We start from the raw sequence: 26,625 nt of genomic DNA on the forward strand, positions 1-26,625 counted from the left end.
TTCAGTCTTCCAGGTGAAGTTCAAAGTCATAGGCTGTTAAATCCTGATGGTTTTTTGGACTTAGTGTTTGACCTGATCCACACTTGAGACTGATACAGGTTAAAGCTGTAATGTATATGGGAGGGGAATGCACAATGGATGCTCTGGCAACCTATTGTATTAAAAAGACTTAATGTATGATGCTGTACAGTTGAGAAAGGTCAAAAGTAGAGGTTGTGAAAATGGGCTTGTATTTATTTTGTGGGTAAGATACAGTGTCCCTTCTACCTGCACACCTGTAACTGTTTTTTGAATCACCCAAGTCTGAGGATAAAATGGTATACATATACTTCCTATATGATCGTAACTGCCACTTACAGAAACTCTGGACTGTGGTTGCATACTTCATAGGCCTAAATTTAGATCAGTTTGTTGTTACCCACTGGCATTTTTAAAGCTGTCCTGAGGCTATAACTTCAGCATCTTATGGCAGCAGCACTGACTTAAGTCATTCGCCTGCCTGATTCTACTGGCTGTGTGTAAGGTGGGGAACTGATGATGCTTTAATTTTTAAAAACAAAACAACAACAAAAAAACACTTCTCCCTGAGGCTCTTTCTGCTGAATTTGGTTTCCTGACCAGCTTGCACAGGAAGGAAAGACTTGATAGGAGGAACAGCTGTGTGAGCATAAGGATTGCTTAAGTGATGTTTTCAAATGCTTAAATACAGCCTGAAACCTTTGTGTGTTGTAGCTCATGCATTAGTCTCTCAATGCTGTTAATTAAGAGCAGTTTGACCTCTAGTTAAGAACATACAGAGTTACATGCATCTTCAGGGTGCAACTGTGACACTCCAAAATATTTTTCTTTTCCTTTGACCTTGTGAGTAAAGTTTCAGGCTCAAGGCCAGAAATCAGTCATTGTAAGCATCATACTTGGTTATCTTTGCATCTGAAAATTAGCACCAACTCTTCTACTGATTTCAACGACTGATTTTGAGGTGGTCTCACTGATAGCTCACTTGCTAGTTTTACTTTATAATAACTTTTAGAAGTAGCTTTCTCTTTAATGATTTATTTTAGCTAGCAAGTATGCTAGGAGCGAAGAGTTGCAACACAGTTAAGGAGTTATCTAAAAATAAAGTCTCCACTGAGGTAATATTTACAGAAATTCTTGGTTACTGCAATGGAAGGTGAGATGGTTAAAGTTATCAAAACTGCTAGATTGTTGCAATCAGCTATGAGGCTTTTAACTTTGGTACTCCTTGGAAGGTGGAAGTCTGCACTATAGTTCTGCATTTGGAAAGAACTACTAATGTGTGCTTTTTCACTCACTTCTGATTTTAGATTAGTTTTGCTCTTGTAGGCAGAGAAAAACCTAGTGTAGGGCAGAACCACTGACTCCCGTTAAGTGTGCATTCAGTATGTCTGGTGAACACATGGAATGTGCAGCCCTCTGAGAGTGTCTTTTGTGGAAGGGTCATGAGGTAGCTGGACCTGGAGGGTAGCTCAAGTGATCTAATCCACCTCTTCACTCAGAGTAAGGGCTATCTTGAATTAGGTTGCTTAGGGTCCTGCCCCACCAAATTTTAAGTGTCTCTAAGAATGGAGATTGCACAAACTTTGAGTAGCGTTTTGTCTTGGTTTCAGCTGAGCAAATTTTCTTCCTAGTAGCTGCTGTGTTTTAGATTTAGTATGAGAATAATGTTGATAACACGTTGTTTTAATTGTTGCTAAGTAACATTTATGTTAAGTCAAGGACTTTTTCAGCTTCCCATAGAAACTGAGAGGGAGCATAGACAGGACAAGCTGGACAAAGAAATATTCCATACCATAGACCATACCCTACTCAGGAGGGTCTAGGCAAGCAATAATTGGGTGGTGAGAACAATTGAATGCATTACTTTTTGTATATTCTTTTCCCTTTGGGATTTTTTTGTGGTTTTTTTTTTTTTTTCCCCCTCTTCCACTACTGTTCGCTTAAACTGTCTTTATCTCAACCTGTGAGGTTTTTTTGATTCCTCTTCTCATTACCCTGCAGGGAGGGGGTGGGGGCAGAGTGAGTGAACAGCTGTGTGGTCCTAGTTGCCAGCTGGGGTTAAACCAGGACATCTTTGCAAAGTGAGAGTATTTAAACATTGATACACTTCTCCCACACAGGATTTCCCTTTACCTGAGTTGTCTATTGACTCAGGTCACTAGACACAAAGGAGGACTCTAGCTCCAACTACCTGCTGGGGAGTGCAGCAGAGATAAAGACAGCACTAAAAGTTCCATCTTCACCCTCTCTTCCTATGATTGTATAGGCCCTGTGGTGGCCTTTGGACTTGCTCCACTATGGCAAATGAGTTGTACAGGACAGCCATAAACTGAGTATTGTACTCCAGTGGAGTCTCAAAAATACCAAACAGAGGGGAATTAATGCTTCACCAGCCTCCTAGTTATGCTCTGTTTGAAACTGTTCAGCATAGTTTGCCTTGGTTGCAGTAAGGGCTCGCTGCAGACCTAAATTTCAGACCCCAGAGGTCTGTTGTGCCAAACTAGAACCTAGCCAGCTGGTCACCAGCCTCTACTGATAGTTGGGGTTGTGCCAGCTGCAGCACTTTGCATTTGCCTGTCTTGAACTTCAGTGAGTTCCTGTCAGTGATGTTCTGTGGCCTGTTGAGTGTCTTTGTGAATGGCAGCCCTGCCTTCCAGTGCCAGCTGCTCTCCAGGTTCTGTATGAGCTGTGGACTGGCAGAGGACATGCTTTGTCCCATTATTCAGACAATTAATAAAGATGTTAAAAGTATCATCTCAGTGTTGACCCCAAGAAATGCTACTAGGAGACAGCTGCCAGTTGTTTCTTGCACGATTGGTCTCAAACCTTCCAAGCCTGGCAGTTGAGCTGATTTTTCTATCTACATTATTGTCCACTTGCCCATATTTTAAAAATCTGGTTTAAAAGATACTATGGGAGACTGTCAGAAGCCTTGCTAGGTCTGACTACTCTAATGTCATCTGTAGCTGATTACCTTGTCACAAAAGATAGTTGGGTTGACAAAGTGTGACTTGTACTGGGCAAGTCCTGGCTGTTCCCAGACACATTTTTTGTTCTTCAGGATGTGGTTTCCAGGAGAATTTGCCCTGTAGCCTTTCTGGAGATGGGTTATGCTGACTGGCCTGTAGTTGCCTTGGGGTCTCCTCCCCTGGGTCTTAACATCTTAACGTCTTATCTGTTGTGCTGCTTCATGCCCCTTCCCCACCCCCAACTCTGCCACTAGTCATAGGGACCAGGAAGGCCAGAGTACAGACCTTCACAGTAAAACTTGAGGCAAAGTTATTGAGTATGTTAGCTTCTTCAGTGTCCTCTGTTACTCGATGCCCTGTCCTGTTGAGCTGGTCTCACACTTTTCTTGTCCTTCCTTTTGCTTTCAGTCTTATATTTTCCTCAGCAAAGTGCAGAAAACCAGATGGATGCGTGTGTCCTTCAGCTTGGCCCCCAGAGCCTTGTATTTACTTTGGATGTGCAGTGTGCTTGGTGTCCAGGTGTGTGAGCAGCAAGTGGTGATAGTCTGAGGACAAGCCTTGGCAGCTTCTCTGCAATATCCCAGATCCAAGTCCCTGTCAAGCATCAAACCTTGTGAGACATGAAGTCTGATTAGCAGCTGGAGGTGGTGAATGGTTAGATAGGATTTTAACAATGACAACTCAGCTTGCTTTGCTTCCTTCCTCGATTCCCATTTGCCTATTACATTAAAGACTAGTTATAGCTGGAAATCCTGTTTATTTAAAGGTTAGTCAGGACATCATGTTACTTTAATGTCATTCTAGTGTAGGAAGAAGATTAGCTTAGCTGTGGAGTACAGTTCCAGTTTCTGGAATCAGGAATACATTTTGTGCTATGTTATCAGCTTATATGGAAACTTAAAGAATGTGTGTTACTTTTCCTTGACTTCCCCTGTGCTTCTTGTGACAAGATCTCTCACTGATACTTAACACCTGCATTGCAGAACACCACCCAGTGTTTTTGCTCATCCTCTAAAATTTCACAATTCATTGTGTGCTAGATGAGCAAGCAGGAAGGTGGTTTCTATAATGAGCTTTGTAGGAGTATATGCATCTTTCTGTTGTCCCCTTTTGATTGTTGAAATCTTCACTTGGTACTTCCTGGGAATGACTTCCGCCTAAACTTGCCTGTGTTCTCAGTTTAGTGAAAGAATGCCCCAAAGTCGTCTGGATGCGTAGACTCCTTGAAGAGCCCCATACGCTTAGTTTCATATTCTAGAGACTGACAGACTATTGAGGGTATGAATGGATTTAACTTGTCAGTGGACACAGACTTCAGTTGTGAAGTAATACTCGAGTTTATTCCATATAGTACACAAGTATGCTATGGTATACTTTAAACGGACACACCTAATTGGGGAGTAAGGAGGAAAGAACCCTGTGTTAGGTATGCTTCACTTTAATTTGGGATTTACTAACTAATATGTCTGATAGTATGATTTTTAAATTATTTGAGAGGGGTCCTTTAAGCAACTTCTGAGACTATCACTTATGACAGCTACGGACCAAAGTAATTGAAACCTTCACCGCAAGAATGTAATTTTCCCCTCATGAATCTTTTGTTGGGAATAACGCTTCACTCTGCAGTGGGTAGATGCTTTGCCCAAGAGTTAAATCCAAGTTCTCCTGTGCAGAGATTTACGGAGTCCAGTTTGCTACAGTATTAGAAAGGAAATTGATAGTTACATTGAAATGTCAAAGTTGGTCTGAATTTGGTCATCTGATATTGAACATTGTCCTGGTTTCAGTTGGGATAGAGTTAACTTTCTTACTAGCAGCTGGTAGAATGCTATGTTTTGGATTTGGGATGAAAGCGATGTTGATAGCACACTGATGTTTTTGGTTGTTGCTGAGCAGTCAAGGACTTTTCTGCTCTTCACACCGCCCCGCCAGCGAGCAGGATGGGAGCACGCAAGAAGTTGGGAGGAGACAAAGCCAGGACAACTGACCTCAGCTGACCAAAGGAATTGTACCGCACGGTTAAGGATGGCAAACTGAGATATATAAGCAAGCAAAATAAAATTTTATTTTAATTTATAATGGTGTGTTCAGGCTAAAGGACATTACTCAGAACATCTATTACACAGTATAAAAGCTGTAGGTGCTATTTATTACAATTATCATTTTCTAAATCAATAGTTCAAAGCTAGCTTGATAAGTAATTCTTTTATAGATATTGATGTTACTTACCCAAGTTGATGTCTGTGGGTTGCTCTCTTTTGGTTAGCCTTGGGGGGGTAACCTTGAGGGCTCTCCCCACTCAAGGGAGGAATCCCAAACATGGCTGTGGAACGTACTAGAATCCCTCTCAGTCAAAGATGGGACTAAGCTTTTATTGTATAAAGTGATTGACTGCCATCCATTTGTTGCTAAGCCAAACGGTCTTGCTCAGCGAAACACTGTTTTATTCCCGTTATTCCTTTGTTCCTCCTGGAAACATCTGGTTTCACATCCTACCCTGTGACATTTGTTTTGGGGCTGCTGCATCAGGCTAATCCTCAGTGTCCTTCAGTGTGAAGGACTGTATGACCTCCCCATGTCTGGTAACTTTCCCCCAGGAAACTCTTACAACTAGGGCAAAGTTCAAGACAATGCTAGGCAGAATGTCCTGCTACAGGAATATTCTATGCCATATGACGTCATGGTCAGTATATAAAGCTGGGGAAGAAAGAAGGGGGGATGTTTGGAGTGATGGTGTTTGTCTTCCCAAGTCACCGTTATGCATGATGAAGCCCCGCTTTCCTGGAGATGGCTGAATGCCTGCCTGCAGGGAAGCAGTGAATGAATTCCTTGTTTTGTTTTGCTTTGCTTGTGTGTGCGGCTTGTACTTTACTTATTAAATTGCCTTTATCTCAACCAATGAGTTTTCTCACTTCTACTCTTCTGATTCTCTTCTCCATCCCAGCCAGGGCAGGGAGCGAGTGGCTGCATGGTCCTAGCTGCTGACTGGGGTTAAACCATGACAACCATCAATATCTAATTTGTTAAAGGGCATCTATCTAATCATTAAATGCAAATTGCCTTTTACTATTAATGGGAAAGACTTGGGTATTTTCATAGCAGATTCACTTGGTTGTGGAAGGTAACTCAGGAACTTGAAAAACACGTCTTGTATGTTGCAATGTGGAATGCAGTTTATTGCTGTCGTTTGACAGCCCATGACATTTCTTTGGTTACTCTGGTATTGCCAGTGGTCATAGCTTTAACCATGATAATTTAGAACATGGAATTGATTCTGGCATTCAGAGAGGATACAACAGAGGTACCGAAAGCAAACCTGAGGTTAATAATAGTGTCTAAAGTACTGTCAACTTAAAGCACAGCTCATTAGAACTAGGGGATGTTGTCACATATGAAACTAATTCTTAAACTTAAGTTGTGTTGTGACTCATGTGAGAAGCATTTTTACTGAACATGTAGCCACAAATTGCCTACAGTTAGTTGACTTCAATTTGTCAGTGTGAAGAAATTCTGTGTGGTGATATTTTAATTTTTCAGTGCAAGTAAACTTAGATTGGTTTTCCTGCTACGGACATTAAGCACTAGAATCTGTTTCCAGTTGCTTTTTTCTTCTGTGTTAAACTCGAGGGATGTTACACATGAAAAGAAGCTTTTTTTTTTTTTTTTTTTTCCTTCCCTCCTTGGATTTCCAGAATTAAAAGTGGTAGGGCCTCGATCACTCTGAGGGTTGTGCTATGTGTACAGGTTTAGTGAATGAACTTCAGCTGTAGACCTATTTGGTGTACAGGGTCTCTGGGTCGGCCTTCACAGCATCAAAACTGTCATGATCGGAAATCCCTGGTTCTTAGAGTAAATGGGCTTGACAGGGATTAGTTTCTAAGGAAATGGTGTATCTGTATCCAGTAGAAGGATGCTTTCATCATAATAAAGGAAATTATTCATGTTCCAGTTTGGTAGGGATTGCGAGTGTTGTACAGCAGTCTCTGCTTTGGATATTGTACTCTGCTTTCTCCTTCTTAAGTTCCCTGAAACTTCTTGCATCTCTAACCACCAGGAAACCTGCATCTTCATAATTCCCTTACCTCGCTCTTAGTAGATGAAAGTCCTTTCTGAGTGTCTCCCATTGCACTGCTGCTTATGTAGCTTAAGGATGTTTCCCCCCTGCTTTCCCCCTGCTCTCTCTTTCCTCGAACTAGTGAGTGGTGGCTATAGTAATTCTCAGAAGTGACTTGACCGGCTCATCTCAGTAGTGTTAACACTAAATGTAAAATTTTACACTCTCGTAATTTTGTTACTCATTTTGAATCTTCATTCCAGTTTCTTAAATGGTACTAAATGCTTTGATACAAAGTAATCCTTTGTGTTTTATACAATAATTTCTGTAATTTTATTTGTATGTACACGTGTACACGGAGAATCAAAAATTGCAGAAGAGTTACAACTGCAGAACAGGCTTTTTGAGTTAAGCCATTTCAGTTAACTTTTGGTACTTAGAAATTGGGAAGGTTTGCTGTAGGATTAGAGAAGTGAAATGACATACTGTTAAAATCCCACTGCAAACATGCCAAAACAGTAATGAGTTAAAAGAATGGTTTGAAATTATTAGAATACAGTCAAATATTAGGACAGATAATGTAAAATTGTGTGGGTTTACTTTTTAGCAAAGACTTTTAATGACTTCTTTTCTTTTTTTATTTTTTAGGATTCACATGATGCTTTACTGGAGTTTGGGAATAACAACCTCCAAATATTGGTGGATATCACAAGGGAAGGAGTATGGAAAAATCCAGTTCTTCTTAAAATTCTATCCCAGCAACCAGTAGAAACCGAGGAAGGTAAGCATGTGATCTTTAACGATGGTATGTTGCTATTAAAAAAATTACTTGGTGAAGTTTTGGTGGGGATCCAGTGATTTGAAGTCAGAACCGAGTTGTATTTTTAAATTGCGTTGTGTAGTAGTATTTGTATATTAGTAAACAATACTTATGATGGAACTCTCGCTGGCACTATGAATAATGTGTCCTTGCTAATGAATCTCTGCTTGAGCTATACTATCCATCAGTTTGAATATTTTGAAACTCCATTTTTCAACAGAATTATTTACTTTTTCCATCATAAAAATACAGAAATTTTGCTCCCTGAGGAGCAAACCTGAGTGTGGAGTTTTCTTTTAATTAAGCTCTAGGCTGGGAAGCTCATTGTGTTTAGACTATGGACATAAGATCTTGAAGCAGAAAATGTTGAGAGGGGAGGAAAAGGAGGTTTTAGTGTCACTTTATATAACTTGAATGACTTCTCTTAAACTCTCTTCTTTTATTCTCTGATTTTTTTTTCATATCTATTAGTGGTACCATTAAGTACTTGCAGGTATCCCTTTTAACTGTTCCATTAACGCATGAGACTGCAGTTTACCTTAGTGGTAATCTAAAGTTAAAAATAATACGGAGGGCAAGAAGAGCTGAAAATATTTTCTTAAAAATTAAAGGACCATAAAAAAGGATTTTAAGTCAAGCTTTCTTCCATATCAGAATCCTTTCTGGCTTTGGGTAGCCTCTCTTTGAGTTGTGTTAAGTTAGTACTTTTTAATAAATGAGAAACACATTAAGGTTATTTGAGAGGATATGTCGCTTCCCTGTGCTAGAAAGCATTTGGGAAAAAAAAAAAAGCAGCCAAGGGTGGGATGCAGTCTTTGCTAGCCTTCACTTCAGGTATTCAGTAGTGTGGCAGAAACATTTGAACTCCAAATAGCACTTAATCCCATCTCCAACATGTCTTGAAAAGAATTGCATTCCATACTAACGTCCTGTCTTGGAGTTTTTCATTTATAGTATTGTTAGGCCATCCAATTGCACAGTTGCTGTTCTTAGTGTATTTCTACTCAAAAGGACTTGCATTTCAAAATTGGTTCATATTACTGAAAGCCTTCAGCTATTGAAGAACCCATTACTTGGATAGTGGTATACTAGTGAGGGCTGACGGTTAGTTAGCTTTGCAAACTCCCAGGTATTGAAGATTTCCAGGGGATTGCAGGAGAGAACATAAGGCTGGGAAAGACAAGGTAGGGCATAGGATTCAGTCTGCTGTTACCAGCTATTCAATAACATTTCAAAGAGATCAAAATAATGCATATTGTGAGTCATAAAACTCTAAAATGTTAGATGGAGAGAGAAGTAGATTGAGGGCCTACGTAAAGCTTACTCTTTTCTCAGAAGGCAAGATGAATGTGCCAGATTTATATACCCTACGCTCTGGTGCAAGGCAAAATGAAATCCTTCTCTCTATCCCAACAAATTATAGCATGGAAAATCTTCTGACTCCTAAATTGTGCTGCTAATGTAACTGGTTCATCTTCTTGATGTCATCAGACAAGTGTAATTCAATGACTATGGAAGTTATTGCTGAAATACCAAATGATCCATGAGGCTGTGTCATTACTACGTGTTATGACTAGTAAAATCTTACTGGTTGTGTTTTACTTCAGTTTCTTTGTTCAGCCCCTTCTTTTCTCTGCACCAGGGAGTGAGATGCTGCTATAATATTGTTTGGCTTGCAGAAAGTCTGTCAGGGTAGCTGGGATTACTCTTTTCGCGTTGTGTAGGACATGGTTGGGGCTGAGGTTAAGCAACTATCTCTAGATGTCTACGGGGTTAACTTATCTTTTACTTTCAGAATCATATCAAGTAAATGCTTGTAGCTGTAATAGGAGATCATAAGTCACTGGTTGGTTACTTCCTTCTTTTACTTGTGTCACTTCTTTGATCTGTGTGATATTCTCTTCTGACTGCCAGGCTCCATGTAATAGAAATAACAGGAAACAAAATGCACTTTCTACAGGTCACAGCAGGGATGACAGTTCTGCTGTTGGGCATGTTGAGTAAGGGCTTGTCCTGGTTTGAGCGACACAGGACTAATTTCTCTTTTAATACTTGGGAAAACTGTACTTTTAGAAGACTCCAGTGTCTGAATTTGTGAAAGTATTTACTTCACAGCCAGCTATGGTGTGTGTGTCTCAAGGTCTCAGTGTTACCAAGCTTGCCAGCTGCAGGGATGAGGAGGAGCGAGACCCGGACACTTAACCCAAGCTGGCCAACAGGATTATTTCATGCCATCAACGTCGCATTCACTATAAAATAGAAAGTTTGCTGGGAAGTTCTCTCTCTCCCTTGATGGCTGCGATCCTGGGAACTTCATGCCCTGGTGCCGGAGCCCTGAGCCCTTCCCTTCCTCCTGAAGCCACAGCGCTCGCAGTGTCCGACACTTGCTGTCCCCTGCTGGGGGTGCACAGCTTCCTCCAGATAGAAAGGGCTGAGTATAATCTTTGCGTATTCTGTATTGGTGTCGGGATCAATATCAGTTCTTTAGTGCTGTTAGTGTTAATTATCTAATCTTGTTCTATTAAATCTGTTTATACTTTAGCTCCCGGGTTTCCTTGTTTTTCCCAATTTCCCTTTCCCAGGTGGGGAGGGGTCATCGGGTGACAGAATGATTGTCTAAATGACAACAAATTGTTACAGGTCTCTCAAACCATAACACGGCTGCAGAAAGCTTGAGAATAATGATTTTTCAGTTATTTTAGTCAAACTGCTGTTTTATCCTTCGGTACAACAACAGTTTCACAGTGTCTTCTGAAGTATTGTCATAAATCAATGCTATTTCAGTCACCTAAAACTTAATTTCTTTGAATAGCTTGTATTTCATGCTCTTTGGGGTGCGTCTGAAAGGCATTCCTAGTTTTTGCTGTTGTGGGCCACTGTTAAGTCAGATGTGAGAGAAGCTCAATGTGCTCAGCTGGAGCTTTGTTTTGTGAAGTGGTCGTTCATGTTAATGATCATCAGATCATTACTTGAATTGAAGATCCTGAAAATGCGACGTATTCTTGTCTCTATTAGAGTTACTAATATTTATTTTTTTTCTTTTTAATGCACTAGCCCTGGAAAGGAACTGACATCAATTGTAAATATGGCTTATCAGATATGTTCCAGCAAGAGTTTCATAGCAGATTAAGTTCTGTCTGCAGCTTCTATGGCTGTTAATAAATTAAACTGACATGTGTCTAGGGTGGTTGTTGCTGTTTCGTACTGTCAGCTGGCTCAAGATGGTTGTTTTGGGTGTGAATATTTGCTTGAGGAAAGGGCCACAAAAACATCATTGCTGCTTAAGCCTTCTAGATGACTAGATGATATGAGTGTCCCAAAGTGAACATAATAGATGCTGTTCAGCAGTCTTGACCTCTGACGTTCTTTTATGCCTACGAAAGCTAGCTTTAATACTCTTATTTCAATATATTGATTTTTTTTCTTTTTTTCCTTAACAAATACCATCATTCAGGAAGAACAAAAGTGTTAGGGTGAGCTTGTTGCTGTGTGCAGCAGATGATTACCAACATCTTGGTATGTCTGCATTGACATGAGTTGATTTGTAGGAAAGCTGGAAGAACTCTCCCCCACACTGCTATTGGAAAATATACAGATCTCAATGTCGTTTGTGCATACTTAATATACTTTACTGCATTTCAGCACATTGTTGTCCTGTTCCAGAGGTACTTTCAGTGGAAATGCTCACCCAATATGCTGTTTCTCTTGAACATTTCTCATAGTGACCACAGTCTTTTCACGCCTTAGTGACGTTCATGCTTTATAAAGGCTGTATTTGCAATATTGTGGTATAACTGAAATTCATCTTATATTGCAAGTGGTTTGGGTGAGAGGGGAATATGTTATCCTTACCTTTTGGTCCTGGGATAAGAGAGCCATCTAGATATGTATAGAATTTGAAACTGCACTGACCCTTTACTACTGTAAAGGGTTTGGAGGAGGGAAGGGTTACAAGGTGTCTTTGCATTGATTTTTATAGCAAGTTGTTTAGTCCTGAGATGCTTAGTAGAATACTGGGACAGAACAGAGAGCAGCAGGAGGTCTAGGAGAGAAAGAACAAGAAAATCTGTTTGTGGACATGTTGGACACGTTTGGAAACACAACAGATGCAGGATTGAGTACAAAATTAGGTTCTCTAAGGGGAAAACAATTGTTCTAAGGAATAGGCAGCAGAATGAGGTTTTGTTCCCTCTTCAGGGGAAGGGAGGTTGTCACAAGCAGGCTGTTGGAAAAGAATAGACACTTCAGAGGAAAACAAAGTGCTAAGACGGAAATAAATCGCTAGTCAGGTATCTGACTTTTGCTCCTCCCTTTATCACTTACATCTGCATGACCGAGGAGCTTAGTTTGTCATTTGCCTGCTTTGTGGGGTTCAATACACCCTCACCTAGGTGTGGGTCCCAGGCACAGACCTTCTCTCCTTGGGGCAGGAGGAGGTATACAGTCTTAGTGGCTACTCCCAAAGATTGCAGCAAGTCGACACCCTCTTGTCCATACCAGCAGTGAGTCCACCTTCTGTATTTCATTAGCAAGTTTCTCTCATCTGTGCTTAAAGATAGAAATGTGACTGTTAAGCTGAAAACATATAATTTGTCTGGCTGACTGCAGGTACTCTTAAAGCACTTCCCATGTCTTGACTAGCTGGCTCTGACATGTCAGTAAAAACTTCATTTGAGCAATTGCCAAGCGTGTGTCTAGCTGTGTAGTAGGAAACGAGGAATTTAAATAATTCTTCGATCAGGTAAATAGAATATCTTATTTTTGCCTAGTATTTCTTTTATTCTTCTCATGGACCTGAAAAAAAATAATTAATTGTTCTTTGAACCAAGAGCTGTAGAAACAGGGACTACAGAACTGCTTTGAATGCTTGTGGGCACTAAACTCTATTACTGACATGTCCATGAATAGTATGATTCACCTGGATAGATTACTTTGTTCTGACGTTGAGTAAGCAAGCCTTCTTAGAGTTCTTCCTTAACAGTGATCTCTCAGCCGCCTTGTTGTGGTAGCAGTCTCTTACATCCCATAGGATGGATATTGCAGCACTGTTGTTTTTCCTTGATAAATTTTCAAGCACAGTGTCATATACAGATGTAATTTTTAAGAAAGAGAGGAAGCTTGTTTCCTAGCAACTGGAGATCTTACTGCAGACTGTCTTGGTCAGCCAGCTTTTTTTATCTTCTTCATTGTAATGTGAGGTGTCAGTGTCAGCTATGTCAAGAGTTTACTGCTCAGAGGTTTTTCCTGTGAAAGATGGAAACCAGTACCATAGACTTGAATCTTAAAACAGTCTCTAATGGGCCACTAAGCAAACTTCTGCTGAATACTAGTAAGTCTCATTACAAGCATGTAGTATGTACTTGGAGTCTTCTGTTCGGGTGCGCATTGTAAGCCTTCTCCGAACTAGTGTACTGTCTGTTTGAACATGTTCTTCTGTTTGGACAGTAAGTGCAGAAAGCATGAGAATTTTCTTGTTTTGTATTTCATACAATCCCCTTAAATTTATATACTGTTGGTTTCTCAGCTACCCATCTCACATAGTATAAGATACTAACGTAGTGAAAATATTTTTATGCAATGGCTCTTCCAATAAGTTGTTATTCTAAAGCAAGCTTTCTTTTTCTACTAATAGAGTCTCTTGCAGGTTTTACAGGTAGAGTACCAGTTCTAATGTGTTTCATCAGAACGTCTCAGGCACTTCCGTAATTTCTTCTACAGATCATTAGACAGTTTGTTCCTTAGTTGATATGTATTATTGCATGCAGTATAAAGATGTATTGACTCTTTTTTAATTTTCAAGGGTCTTTTGAAATACGTACAAATGCAGAGACTAGTATCAAGCCTTTCTGTAGATGTTTATGTTAAGCTGGAAATAGCAACATAGCTGTCTTGAAGCACACTATTTTGTCAGCTAAGACAAAGTACATCTACTATAGCAAAGCTTTTGATGCTGTCTCTCACAGTATACCTCTGGATAAAATGTCCAGTGTATAGCTAGACAAGTCCATAATGCGTTGGGTAAGCAATTAGCTGATGGGTCAGGGTCAAAGGGTTATAGTAAATAGGGTTACATCAGCCTGGTGGCCAGTCACCAGTGGGGTTCCCCAGGACTCAATTTCAGGACCAGTGCTGTTTAATGTTTTTACAAATTATCTGGGTGCAGGAGTCAAATGTACATTAAGTAAGTTTGCTGATGATACTACGTTAGGAGGAGCTGTGGACTACCTCGAGCATGGAGAGGCCTTACAGAGACACCTGGATATGCTAGAGAGCTGGGCAATCACCAAATGTATGAAATTTAACATGAGCAAGTGCTAGATTCTGCACCTGGGATGGTGTAATCCTGGTTATATGTACACATTAGGGGGGCAGAGGCTGAAGAGCAGCCTCATGGAAAGAGCTCTGGGGTTTTGAGTTGATGGCAAGTTGAATATGAGTCAACAGTGTGCCCTGGCAGCCCAAAGGACCAACCATGTCCTGGGGTGCATCAAGCACAGCATCATGAGCTGGTTGTGGGAGGAGATTGGGAGGCCTCACCTCGAGTCCTCTGTGCAGTTTTGGGCAGCCCAATAGAAGAAGGACTTCAAACTATTAGGGTATTTCCAGAGAAGCGTGACCAAGATGGTGAAAGGCCTTAAGGGCAAGGCTTACAAAGATCGCCTGAGGTTGCTTGGTTTGTTCAGCTTGGAGAAGGCTGAGGGACTGCCCCCATCGCAGTCTGCACCTTCCTCAAGGGGAGCAGCGGGGACATACTGATCTCCTTCTTTGCTGAGAGGGTGGTTGGTCCCTGGAACAGGCTCCCCAGGGAAGTTATCAGGGCACCAAGCCTGTCAGAGTTCAAGGAGCATCTAGACAATTCTTAGCCATACGGTTTAGTGCTACGTAGTCCTGCGAGGAGCAGGGAGTTGGATTCAATGATCCCTAAGGGTCCCTTCCAACTTGAGATAGTTTGTGATTCTGTGATAAATAGCTGGGGAGAGAACCAAACTAAATCTGTGAGGTTTTTAATTGAATTAAGTCTATTTTGCTACTTACAAAAATACATTTTTATAAGTATTTACAAGATACTGGGTTTTGTAACTGCAGTTACATTTTTACTATTGAATTAGTTCATCAAGCCTTGTTAATTGTATTTGGTTGATCTGGAGCATAATTAAACACAATCCTTCTAAAGTACCACAAAGATAAGGTTTTTACCCTCAACTTCATTTTGTGTGTTTTGGCATTATGTGGGGTTTTAACAACTTGGGTGGAAAAATCTCCAGTTGAAAGGTGCGTAATACTCTGAAATATTTTTGGTTCTTTGGAATACGAAGATATAATTAAAAGTAGAAGATTTTGCATCTCAGCTAAGCTACTTGTATCTTGTTCAAAATACTATATGGTCTGATAAGTGTTCTTTAGCCATTGCTGTGGCATACTCATTGCCTTAATGGATGCTATTTTTTGGTTGGGGGGGTGTGTGTCTGTTTTCTATAGCCCAATATTTTCTTCTTATACAGTTGATCTGAATTTGAGAGAAAATACTCCATTTATTGCTGTCGTTTTTTATCATACCTAGAGTTTCATAAGAAAGCTGACCTTAGTTATACAAGTTTGTAATAAAATAAAGTGTGAATGCAGTGAGACAATTACAGTTAAGTGTCAGCTGTAAATTGGTGTATTCTCAAAGGCTTTTTTCTTTTCCTAGCTAATAAATTGATTACGCGAGAAGGGCCTTCCTTTCTGCAGATGCGAATAAAACATTTGATGAAGTCAAACTGCATCCCACAAGCTACTTTCTTGTCAAAATTGTGTGCAGATTCTCCAGAAATTGCAAATGTTTCATCTTTTCGCCAAGCCTACATCACGTGTGTGTGTTCTATGCTGCCTAATGAAGACTCCATTAAGGAGGTTAGTAATCCATAGTCCCTTTTTAATGTATATTTGTCAAGCATTTTAGAATTTATTTCTGCAATACTGAGAACTGAAGCTGAAGGTTGAAACTGTTGCAGCAGAGTTCCAAAAGATAAATGATCTGCAGTAGGAAATAATATTTGTATTAACTGCTGGTGTAGATAAGTATATATTATATGCTTGCATTTGAGGTTAGATGTGTTTCAAAGGTTAAAATAAAGCTTGTAACTTTAGTTTCCCTTGTAAGCAAAATATAATTGGAAAGCTGTCTTTTCTGACTCGAATACTAGTACTAGAGCAGTTACTTCTCTTTGAGTCATTCTGACCTATGAAAGGGTTTAAAAAAAAAAAAGACACCAACCACAAAACAAACAGAAACCCCTTTAGAGTTGTTACTCCAGAACCCTAGACCTATTTCTGGTAGTTAGTCTTCCTCTTACAGTAACAGTCATAGTAATGATTTCTGTTAACGTGTTGCAGTCTTAACAGCGGTCATACAACTCTTGCTTCTGTTGCCTCTTGGTCTCACACATCTTTTACTTTATCAGTCTCACAGTTCTTGTTAGATTTTCAGGGGTTTGGTGTAGTTTTAAATGTGGGACCTGAACATTTTGAGTAAGCCTCTGTGAAACCAAGGCAAGCTTCACGTATTTGGAAAAAAAAAAAAATGCAACTCTTACGTCTGCACTTCCTGAGTGACTGGCAGACTTGTTTGGAGTGTTACACGTGTAAACTGTTTAAAGGAACTGGAAGTGATTGGAATGGCTGGGACAGGCTTGGAAGTTAAATTGCTGAGCTCCTAAAAGTTAAGGCTGGTGAAATACTTCTGTCTATAGGCAATAACATTACATACATACGTGTGTGTGTGTATATGTACATACCTATACATATACAGAGGGTGGAAGCATGGACAGGTAGCCTGGGAGCAATACAGAGAAACTGTCTGAGCAGCCAGGGACCGGGTTAGGCAAGCTAACGCACGGATAGAATTAAATCTGGCCAGGGACATCAAGGGCAACAAGAAAAACTTGTCAGTGATAAAGGGAAGGCTAGGGAAGATGTGGGCCCTCTCCAGAAGGAAACAGGAGACCCAGGATATGGGAAGGATGAGGTACTCAATGACTTGTTTGCATCAGTCTTCACCAGCAAAGGCTCTAACCACACCACCTGAGTTGCAGAAGGCAAAGGCAAGGACTGTGAGAATGAAGACCTGACCACTGTAGGTGAAGATCAGGTTTGAGACCATCTAAGGAACCTGAAGATGCACAAGTCCATGGGACTTGATGAAATCCATCCGCAGGTCCTGAGGGAACTTTCCTTTATATTTGAAAAGTCATGGCAGTCTAGTGAAGTTCCCACTGACTAAAGAAGGGGAAATATAACCCCCATTTTCAAAAAGGGGGGGGAAAGAAAACCAGGGGAACTACAGACCAGTCAGTCTCACCTCTGTGCCCAGCAAGACCATGGAGCAGATCCTCCTGGAAACTCTGCTAAGGCACCTGGAAAATAAGGAGGCGATTGGTGACAGCTGACATGGCTTCACCAAGGGCAAGTCATGCCTGACAAATTTGGTGACCTTCTATGACGGGCTTATAGCATTGGTGGATAAGGGGAGAGCAACAGACGTCATCTACCTGGACTTATTAAAAGTGTTTGACACTGTCCTGCACAACACTCTGGTCTCTAAATTGGAGAGACAAAGATTTGATGGATGGACCACTCAGTAGATAAGGAACTGGCTGGATGGTCATACTCAAAAACTTCAGTCTGGAGAAGAGAAGGCTCCAGGGACACCTTAATAGTGGCCTTCCGGTATCTGAAGGAGGCCTACAAGAAAGCTGGAGGGGGCTTTTTACAAGGGCATGTAGGGGTAGGATGAGGGCTAATGGCTTCAAATTGAAAGAGGGGAGATTTAGATGAGATAATAGGAAGAAATTTGTTACTGTGAGAGTGGTGAGCCGCCCAGGTTGCCCAGAGAAGCTGTGGCTGTCTCATCCCTGGAGGTGTTCAAGGCCAGGTTGGACGGGGCTTGGAGCAACCTGGGCTGGTAGGAGGTGTCCCTACCCAGGGCAGAGGGGTTGGAACTGGATGGTCTTTAAGGTCCCTTCCAACCTAAACCATTCTGTGATAGGTATATGTATGTGTTTATATATGTATATATTGTTATAACTCTGTGAGTATATATACTATATCTGAAGTTGTCCCTTGCATTTCTGGCACCTTCTGGTACCTTGAATTGATCCTAAGGCACACATGTAATAAATAATATGACTATGTAATTATTTGTTCACAAGAATCTCATGCTACTCTGAGAAATGTAGAAAGTAACAGAACTAAGAATTGCTGTCTGGCTTACCAATTCCAATGTTTGGCTTGAATTTGTCAATTTTATTCAACCTATTAAAACTCCTTTACTATTGCAAAAAGCATGAAACCCCAAATGTTCCGTAATAAGATGGCTTTGTCTGCAAGGGAAGTGCCAGCCATAAGTAGCAATAAAACAGCATTTTCAAATGAAATAACAGTTAAAATTAAAGCCAGATTGATTGTTTTAATCATAACTGGTCAACTCTGCAGAATGTCAGTGTAATTGTTTGCTAGGTTGCATTTGAGCTCCACCTGCCATCTCTTATCACCAAAGTAGAGGTTTTCTTAGCCTGGACTTTCTTTGGGAAAGACCATTCAAAAATCTGAGAGTAAAGCACTTGAGGAAGTCTGAATTTAAGCCCGTTATCCCATTAATAAAAAATTCAGCTGGGAAGCTTAATTGGAGGCCCTCTCCTGACACTGCCTACAGAATAAGGAATTGTTCTTGATTGTATGCTTAAAACAGCAAAAGGGAAAGACAGTGAAACTTATTAAAACACTGGGGAAGGATAGTTGCTTATCATAACTTTGCTTGCAAAAATATTCTTAGTTACTGTGTTGTTTCCATTGTCAAGTTAAACCAAGTGTTCTCTTCCCTCCATAATTTCCAATTTTACTGGAAAATTACAAGAGCTTGACCTAAGTCTTCCATGCCCTGCAAACTGTCTGTGCTTAATGAAATACTTCTAATATAAAACATGTTCTTTTATTAAATTTTGAGGCAGCAGCTTCCAAATTCTTGCAGCTGTAGCAGCGTTATTTAATGTAAATAAAGTAATATGCTGCAAAAGAGTAGCCTGCATTTACAGACTCAAGAGTATGTTGTCCCAACTCAGCTGAGCTGAAACTAATTCCTTTTTGGCCAGTTCATGGTACATCTCTAGCTCCTGAAAGGAGAGTAAGTCTACTTAGATAAGCAAGTTGTGTGCCCATTTTTTTAAGGAGTATTAACATGATGTCCTACTAAAACAATGGTAGAAGGCTTTGGTTAGTGGTAGGAAATTTTTATGATGACATAAGAAATGAAATATCTTTGTAATGTTAAAATGTTTTCTTCAAACTAAATCAACATGGAAAACAAAGACTAGATAAATCTTACATGGTTGTATGTTCTATGGAATAACTTTGAGGAGTAAACTGGCATCTTTCTTGCTAACAGAACATGGGGAGGATGACAACATTTTTCAACAATTCTAATTTAAAATATCTTAGTAATGTTCATTTTGTAGTCTCTGAACTTCCATTCAGCTGTTGTTCTTGTTGGATTTCTAACAGAATAAGAGAAGCACTGGTCAGCGTTCCAGGCTTAGTAAAGACACTTCCATTTAGCAGGCGTCTGGTTTGTCACTTAACTCACTAACTGGATATTGCTGGATAATTTAAAGCTGTGCATTTGGGCTTGTTGTTTTAAATAATATTTAAATCAAACAAATGAAAAAAAAAAAAAAAAAAAAAACAAGATCTGAAAAGAGATGGATTATTGACAAAGTCTGAAATAAACAGGACTTGAAAACAAACTGCCTTGTTGCTTGTCCTGAATATGAGTGAATTTCGCCCAAAAGAATTTTTGTGAGAAGGAGAGCAAATCCAAAGTGCTGTGTGACTGCAGGCTGCTCCATGCACCACAGACGTGCCTGGTGCTGGAGCTGATGTTTGTGCTGGTCCAGCACACAGCAGAAGTTCCAGGTCTTATTACAGTGTGAGTCTGAGGGAGGAGTAATTGATGGCTATTAAAAATATGGGGGTCTTGATTCTGTAAACTAGGAAAACCCTAGTAAGTAGGTTTTAAATTTGTGTTTTTTAAAACGGTGGTAGTGTTGTTTAGTGATTGTTCCTTTAATGGAACTGGGAAACCTGGCCAAGTAGATCACAGGCAACCACATCATCCTCAGATTTGTGGTGGAAACATATCCCATATTTACATGAACTGATGATTTTGGGGTATTTTTAAAAACAAAGACCTGGAAGAGCAGGCTTGTATTGAACCACTGCAGGTAGTGTCTTACTTAAGAACGTTCGCTGCAGTATTGAGGAGATAGCACTGTATAATTGTGGAAATTATCAAAGACAAAAGTTTGGGTCTCTTAGCTTTGTTTTCCTAATTTGCTTTATAAAATGTGCTGAAAGAAATGGTAATCTACAAAGAATAGGAAAAACTGAAAGCCTGTGTGCCTGTAAGTACCGAAGGTAGATGAGAACACAAGGTACTGTTAGCAAAGGATGTTGGAGGGAGATGGTATGCACCAGTATCTTTTTTTTGTTTTGTTTTGTTATCTGTAAGCTAGAACAGCCATGTTCTCTCTTATGCAGCTATAAATACCTTCACAATTCTTTCATGTAGCCATTGGTATGGGCTTGCTTTTCCATCTTCCCCCACCTGATGGAGGTGGCACTTGATTTGCAGATATTATTGCTTGTTATGTCTGACATTCAAGGAGCAATGATGTCTGTCCCCTTAGTTAGCAAAGCATTGTCATTTAAATCAGTTCTTGAGGTTGCTCTTGCCAGAGGTGAGTCAGTGACAAAATAACTTGCTACGTTTTATTCTTTTTAAAATGGAAAACTGACACATCTACAAGCACTTGCAGCTTGTGAATTGCTCTAAAAATGTCTGCTGCAAAAGGTCAGTCATGGGTCTCGAGTTGAACACTCAAAGTCGATGACCATAGAAAATGTTGTTATTGCTCAGTGAACTCCGGTGTCAAAGCCCGTATGAAAAACTGGGGTAATACACCTGCTTCTGCTCTTCCTGCTGAATGAGATGTCTATGAAAATTAGTTTGATATATTTTATCTTCACTTTGTTCTTTTTGTATCATTATTTTTCATGATTAGCAAGAGTTTTGATTTGTTTGTAGTAGCAACAGCTGATTAAAGTAGATGTTGCTTGAGTACAGCCTGTTCTGTGAAGTGGAATAGATCAGGTGGAAAAAATGTATTAAAAGTAGTGTTGTCTTAATAGTAAAAGCACTTTATAATTACTGTTGGTGATCTAAAATGCTTGGCTTATAACCAAGGTACTGCTCTGTTTTGATATACGGATAGGTTTAAGTGTACCTTTAAGTAGGCTTTCCAGAACTTCCATGGGATTTGTTTCTCCTCTAAAGAATTCTGGTTTTAACATCATGCTTTGTAGTGTGATTGTTCAGAATCAGCACTTACAGACAAAGAGGACACGAGACTGGCTTTTTCACATCCCGTGACCTTTTTGGACCTGGGTTTTAATTTTTAATTTTAAACAAGGATGCCTGCAAGTGCAGAGAAGGAATGGGAAGTTTTAGACAGACTGTTGCCTGTATCTAAGTATCTTGCTAAGCTGCCCAAAATGGAAGATGGTCCCAAAGAAAACTAATACTGAGAAGGGATCAGAACTAACATACATGAACTTCTCGTGCTGTTCTGGAGCTGAAAGGTGTGGTATGGTCTCTTGGTATTAAAAGGAGACTTAGTGTTTTGTTCATGTGTTTGTGAGACCATTTCCTTTGATACAGTAAACATGCGTTTCTTTTGTAAACATGCTGAGAATAAAGTGCCTTTTCTTTTAATTTTCTTCTTTAAGATTGCAAAGGTGGATTGCAAAGAAGTACTGGACATCATATGTAATCTGGAATCTGAGGGACAAGAAAACACAGCATTTATTCTTTGTACAACATACCTTACTCATCAGCTTCAAACAGCAAATGTGTATTGCTCTTGGTAAGTAATAAGTATGACTGCATCTCCTAACTGTTCTGCACTGGTTTCAAGGCAAGAGAATCGAGGTAATATAGTACAAAAATATGCAGAAAAAGTGGCTATATCTTTAACTTGAGAAGTACATCAGGCTGAAGTACTGTCTAGATAACTTGGGAAAAAATAAATAAGGATTCATCTTGCTACAGTAATAGAGCAGTTAGACAAAAGCAATTTTTAAATAATGTAAAAATGAAACAGCACTTATTGTTAGCATTAACAGTAATGCTTCCAACAATATAGTAGCTCTGGAAGTAATGCTGGATCAGTGCTGTCTGGGTTGATACTAAACCCCTAAGCTTTCTGCTTCCACAAAGTTGACTGTGATTCGGTTCTTCCCTCTTGAATACTCAGACCCGTGAGAGTTTGATGCCTTTTTTCACAAAGATGTAAGCAGTAGAAATGTGCAGAGGCAGCACCCTTTAACCTTCCCGACCCACCCCAACCCCCAGAGAGCCTTTATATATTTTTGTAATTTCTGTAACTCTGAGAATTGTAGTACTAGATCTTGGCCAAATTGTGACTATAAAACTTCTCTGCCTTCTTAACTGACTGGACATACAAAACTTTTTGCACCTCTTATTTCAAACTGGTAGTGCCAAAGCAGGGAAGCTGTTTTCTGCCCCTTACAAAATTACTTTTGAGGAATGGCTAAACGTTTCTGTTTAAATGCAGATCTGGATAAGGCTTTACATTACCAGACATCTGAGTATATCTTGAGAATTTGGATTTAATCAACTGCGGCGTTGTTGATTTACTCACTCCACGTTGTAAAGCCATTAAGAAAAGTTTTCATAGCACTTAAGCGTCAGCAGGATGATTGATAGTTTAGCCTGGTCCAATTATCTGTACAAAAAGGCCAGAAGTATTTACATATTGCTTCTGTTTTAGGTCAGAAATATCTTTTTGAGCAAAAGCATGCTTTGTAGAGAGAAATGAACTTGGGGAAGACTCAAGAGGGTAGAGTGCACCACAGCTGGAAGTTCTAGAAGCTGCCTGTTTTTAGCTACTGAAATGTGTCAGAAGAGTTAATATTAGAGCCGTGTCCGAAGAGATAGGAGGCTGAAGTCCATTCCATGATCTCTTTTTAAGGGGGTGGGGGGTGCAGAACCAAACAACAACAAAAAAACCCCCAACAACAATTAACATTCTTTCGAGGTGGACTAAATGATTTGCTGTTAAGCCAGCTCTATCTAAAAGCTGTATTCCTAGGGTGCAGGTGAAGAGTTGGACTTCACATGTAGCTGAGACTTTTAAACTATTGGGACTTGAGAACAGAGTTCCGTGATGTAGCATTTATTGTTACAGCTCTCTTGTGGCAACAACTGTGGGTAGTTTTTTTTGCTTGCAGTACAATGTCTGAACTGAAACTAGTTAGAATTTGAATAAAACTTGCAGTTCCTGTAACTGTGTCTAACCTGACTAACAAGTCCAGAGAGATCAATTAAAGCTGTACATTTCTCATCTCCATGACAGTCTGACCCGTAATGGGGCCTGCTTAAGCCTAAATTTACACAAAACATGGTGCAGCTGTAACCTGAGTAGGTATTTCCACATCAGCTTTAAAATTGGCTAGCCTAGGTGACAAACAGTGAAGGCTTGAAGATACAAATGTTAGCACAGTCTGGCAGTACAAGTATGTTCCTACATATAATAAACTTCTGATTTGGAGGATTTCTTTTGTGAGATCAGCCAGCTTTACTGATAAAGCATGAGATTACTCATTACAGATGTAGTGGATATTATGGCTCACAAAAATGAGGAGGCCTCTGCTCTTTTGAATCAGTACCCTGGAAAAGAGAGAAGGTGATCTTTCTTTCTCTGCATTAGTAAATTGAGCTCAATCAAAAGTGTGACAAATGTCAGAGCCTCAGAGACGTCTGGAAGGACAGGAAATGTTAAGATGGACTCACTACAATATGCATATTTAGCCTAATCCCACAGCTGAAACTAATGTGGAAGAATGACGTGCTAGAGGTTGCTTACTAGCCATTATATAGGCTTAAGTACGACATAAATATACACTTAAAATACTTCATTAAATTGAATACATAAACTGAGACATACTGCTTTCTGTGACCAGCTGCTGGTTTTAAGGGGCAACAATTGCTTAATTTACTTCAGAGGAAGTCCTGTATTGTTCAAAAAGACCAGATTGTATTTGAAAGGTTATTTTGCTCTGTGATGCTTGATCTACTGATGATTTGGACTCTACTTACAATGTTCCTAGCGATGTCATTAACACCTTTTGGATTTTGATTGTTTAGAATAAAATGTAACTTTTTGTTGTGTGTGTTTAATCGTAAGCCTGAATAATGGTGTTTCAAGTCAATAAATTATTTCAGCTTTAATCAGTTTTCATAGTGTACTTCTGGTGCATTATGTTTGATAGATCAGAACTGAGTGGTGAATAAAACATTGACTAAAAATCTTTGAGAGGAGAGCAGGGAGTAAGAAGAGCAGAAACCCTCTGGTATAGTGTTGTTTGCAGGTCAGCTTCTCTTTGTGCTGTTAAGGATTTGGTTCAACAGACAAGCCCTAGCATATGTATTTGGAAATGTCCCACTCATCTGTAGGATCCTTAAATAAAATGGTTTCCTGCAGAATTTTCTGGATCGCATCCTTGATTTTTAGAGTAGCAGTACATTGATGAAACATTTTCTGCTAGCCCCTGGCTGGCCTTTAACAGATACTGTAAGCAAGCAGTGTTGTCCAGTGCAGTCCTGCTTGCTGCCAGCCACCCATAATTCCCATTATTCTACTCCATGTCTTGCTTTATGCAGTGTCAGAGTGAACCAGCATAAGTGGTCCAGATTGAAAGTATTCTCGTTTAGACAAAAGAAAAGACCTGTTGACAGCTCTGAATGGCAGGTGAAAGTGCTGATGCTTTTGAGACTCTGTTTGTGTGGATGAGTGTCTTGCATAGTGAGTGAAGATGGAGCCATAATAATACTTGAGCCAGTCCTAACAATTTGCTGCTGCCAAAAAACCAGAAGATGAATTCTTGCCATATCATGGTGCTAGCTGCCCAAGTCTGCCTTGTCTGTTGTTCTGGCTCTGGGCCCATCTGAGCTGTAGTGAGCACATTCATCTAACCCAGCCTTAACTGTGTACAGCTTTCTACAGATGAATGCTTGATTAGTTTACCATGTGGTCAGACAAGTACCAGCGAAGGAGTGCAACACTGGTGCTGCTGGAAGTTGTAAGCTGTTAAATCTGTTCAGCAGTAATATCACTCTGGGGAAAAATCTGACTCCCTTTCCCCCCCATCCTCACTGCTCTAGCATCTGCCTGATGGCACAGTGCTAACTTTCCAACCCAGCACAAACCTCCTATTATTATTATTGCATATTTGGAGAGGTTAAGCTATTTCATTAGCTTCATGTAGCTCATCCTGTAGCATCAAGTGTGTATGTCCACGAGATTAGTAAACCATATATGTGGTATGTGAATTAGTGCTGTTGGTGTCAAGCTTCATTTCACAGCTGAAGATGAAAGCAAACTTAGGTTTGTATATGTTATTCCTCACCAAAATTGGAATACTTTGCCATGATTATTGCTGGTAATCATAAAATAATGTGTAATGCTACTTTTAAGACTGGAGGTATCTGCTGTGTTTGGAACTTGGTATCTAAGAAGTAGTGCTGCAGTGGGCAGTAGTTCTGAGCTAGCCGATTGCCTTAGTCTCCAAAGAGTCAGGCAATCTAATCTTCAGCATTAACACAAGCAGCATTAAGTATGCTAAGCACAATTTCTAAAAACTTCTCTGTGGTCTGATATGCTAGTAATATTTCTTTTACTTCTAGTTATTACCTGATATCTCTCTGTCTGGAGTTCTGTTCTCTGCACTGCCTCACGTCCATTTTGAAATGGAAAATGCCCCAATTACTGAGAGTTTTCCTTTCTTGCCTTTCCATATGTGTGAAGATTATCTGAGGAACACTTTTACATCACCATCCTTGAGGACCCCTTCCAACAACATACTTTAGCTTTGCAGGCAGAAGGGGCAGGATGAGAAAGAGAACAGGGCAAACACTGGAAACTTTTTTACTCTGCCAAAACCTTTTAGGAATAAGGGACTATCCAGAGTGAAGCCCTGCTCTCACTATTATTACAACTGCCAGCTATGTAAATATACTGAATAGATATACAAAATGACTGATGTATTGATAAACTATTTTTCAAGTTGGTTTTATTTCTGTTGTGATGATGCTGAGTTCATTTTTCTTCTAATACTTGTTTTTATATATAAATATATTGTGCCTTCCTTGTGTAAGCTTCCCTTCATACAATTCTTAATGTTAGTCATCCTGATGTTCATCTCTAGTTCTGTTTTAGGATTTAAAATTAAAACACTTTGAATTATACTGCTTGTATATTAGTTTCTTGTAGGCCTATCTAGCTTCTGAGCTGTGTCTAGTTTGCCTAGGTGTGTTTTCTTGATTTTTTTTTTTTTTTTTTTTTTTTTTTTTTGGTTCTAGAGGCTGTGACTGACCTTGCATCTAGAAACCTGTATATATAATTTGATGATTTGATCATTTGAGTGGTAAAGTTAGTAAAGATTAAGTTTGCTCTGCTAAAGGAACAGAAGAAAAACTTTAAGTGCTGTAAAAGATACAGATACTATTGCTCTGCTGCTTTTTCATTCCTGTGGCACTCATTGTGATGGCAAAGCAACACAAAGTGACAGATTGCATCATTCAGTGCTGTGTTGCCTTGGTTATAATAAATTGCTTAACAGAACAGCTCTGTGCTCAAATGGTATGAGCA

General features: G+C 39.8%; 1 protein-coding gene across 1 annotated transcript in view; it reads left to right on the top strand.

The window, feature by feature from the left end:
* LOC309680530 (zinc finger protein Rlf-like) overlaps positions 1–26,366 on the top strand; it is a 47,282-nt gene extending 20,916 nt beyond the window's left edge. The window contains exons 4-7 of the mRNA XM_082494172.1: positions 7,690–7,822; positions 15,552–15,754; positions 21,683–21,819; positions 26,337–26,366. Coding sequence (XP_082350298.1) covers positions 7,690–7,822; positions 15,552–15,754; positions 21,683–21,819; position 26,337 — 474 coding nt within the window. The 3' untranslated portion in view covers positions 26,338–26,366. The remainder of the gene's footprint in view (positions 1–7,689; positions 7,823–15,551; positions 15,755–21,682; positions 21,820–26,336) is intronic.
* The last annotated feature ends 259 nt before the right edge of the window (positions 26,367–26,625 follow it).

This window comes from Vanellus vanellus (genome assembly GCF_965231255.1).
Source record: "Vanellus vanellus genome assembly, chromosome: 22".
Taxonomy (NCBI): Eukaryota; Metazoa; Chordata; class Aves; order Charadriiformes; family Charadriidae; genus Vanellus; species Vanellus vanellus.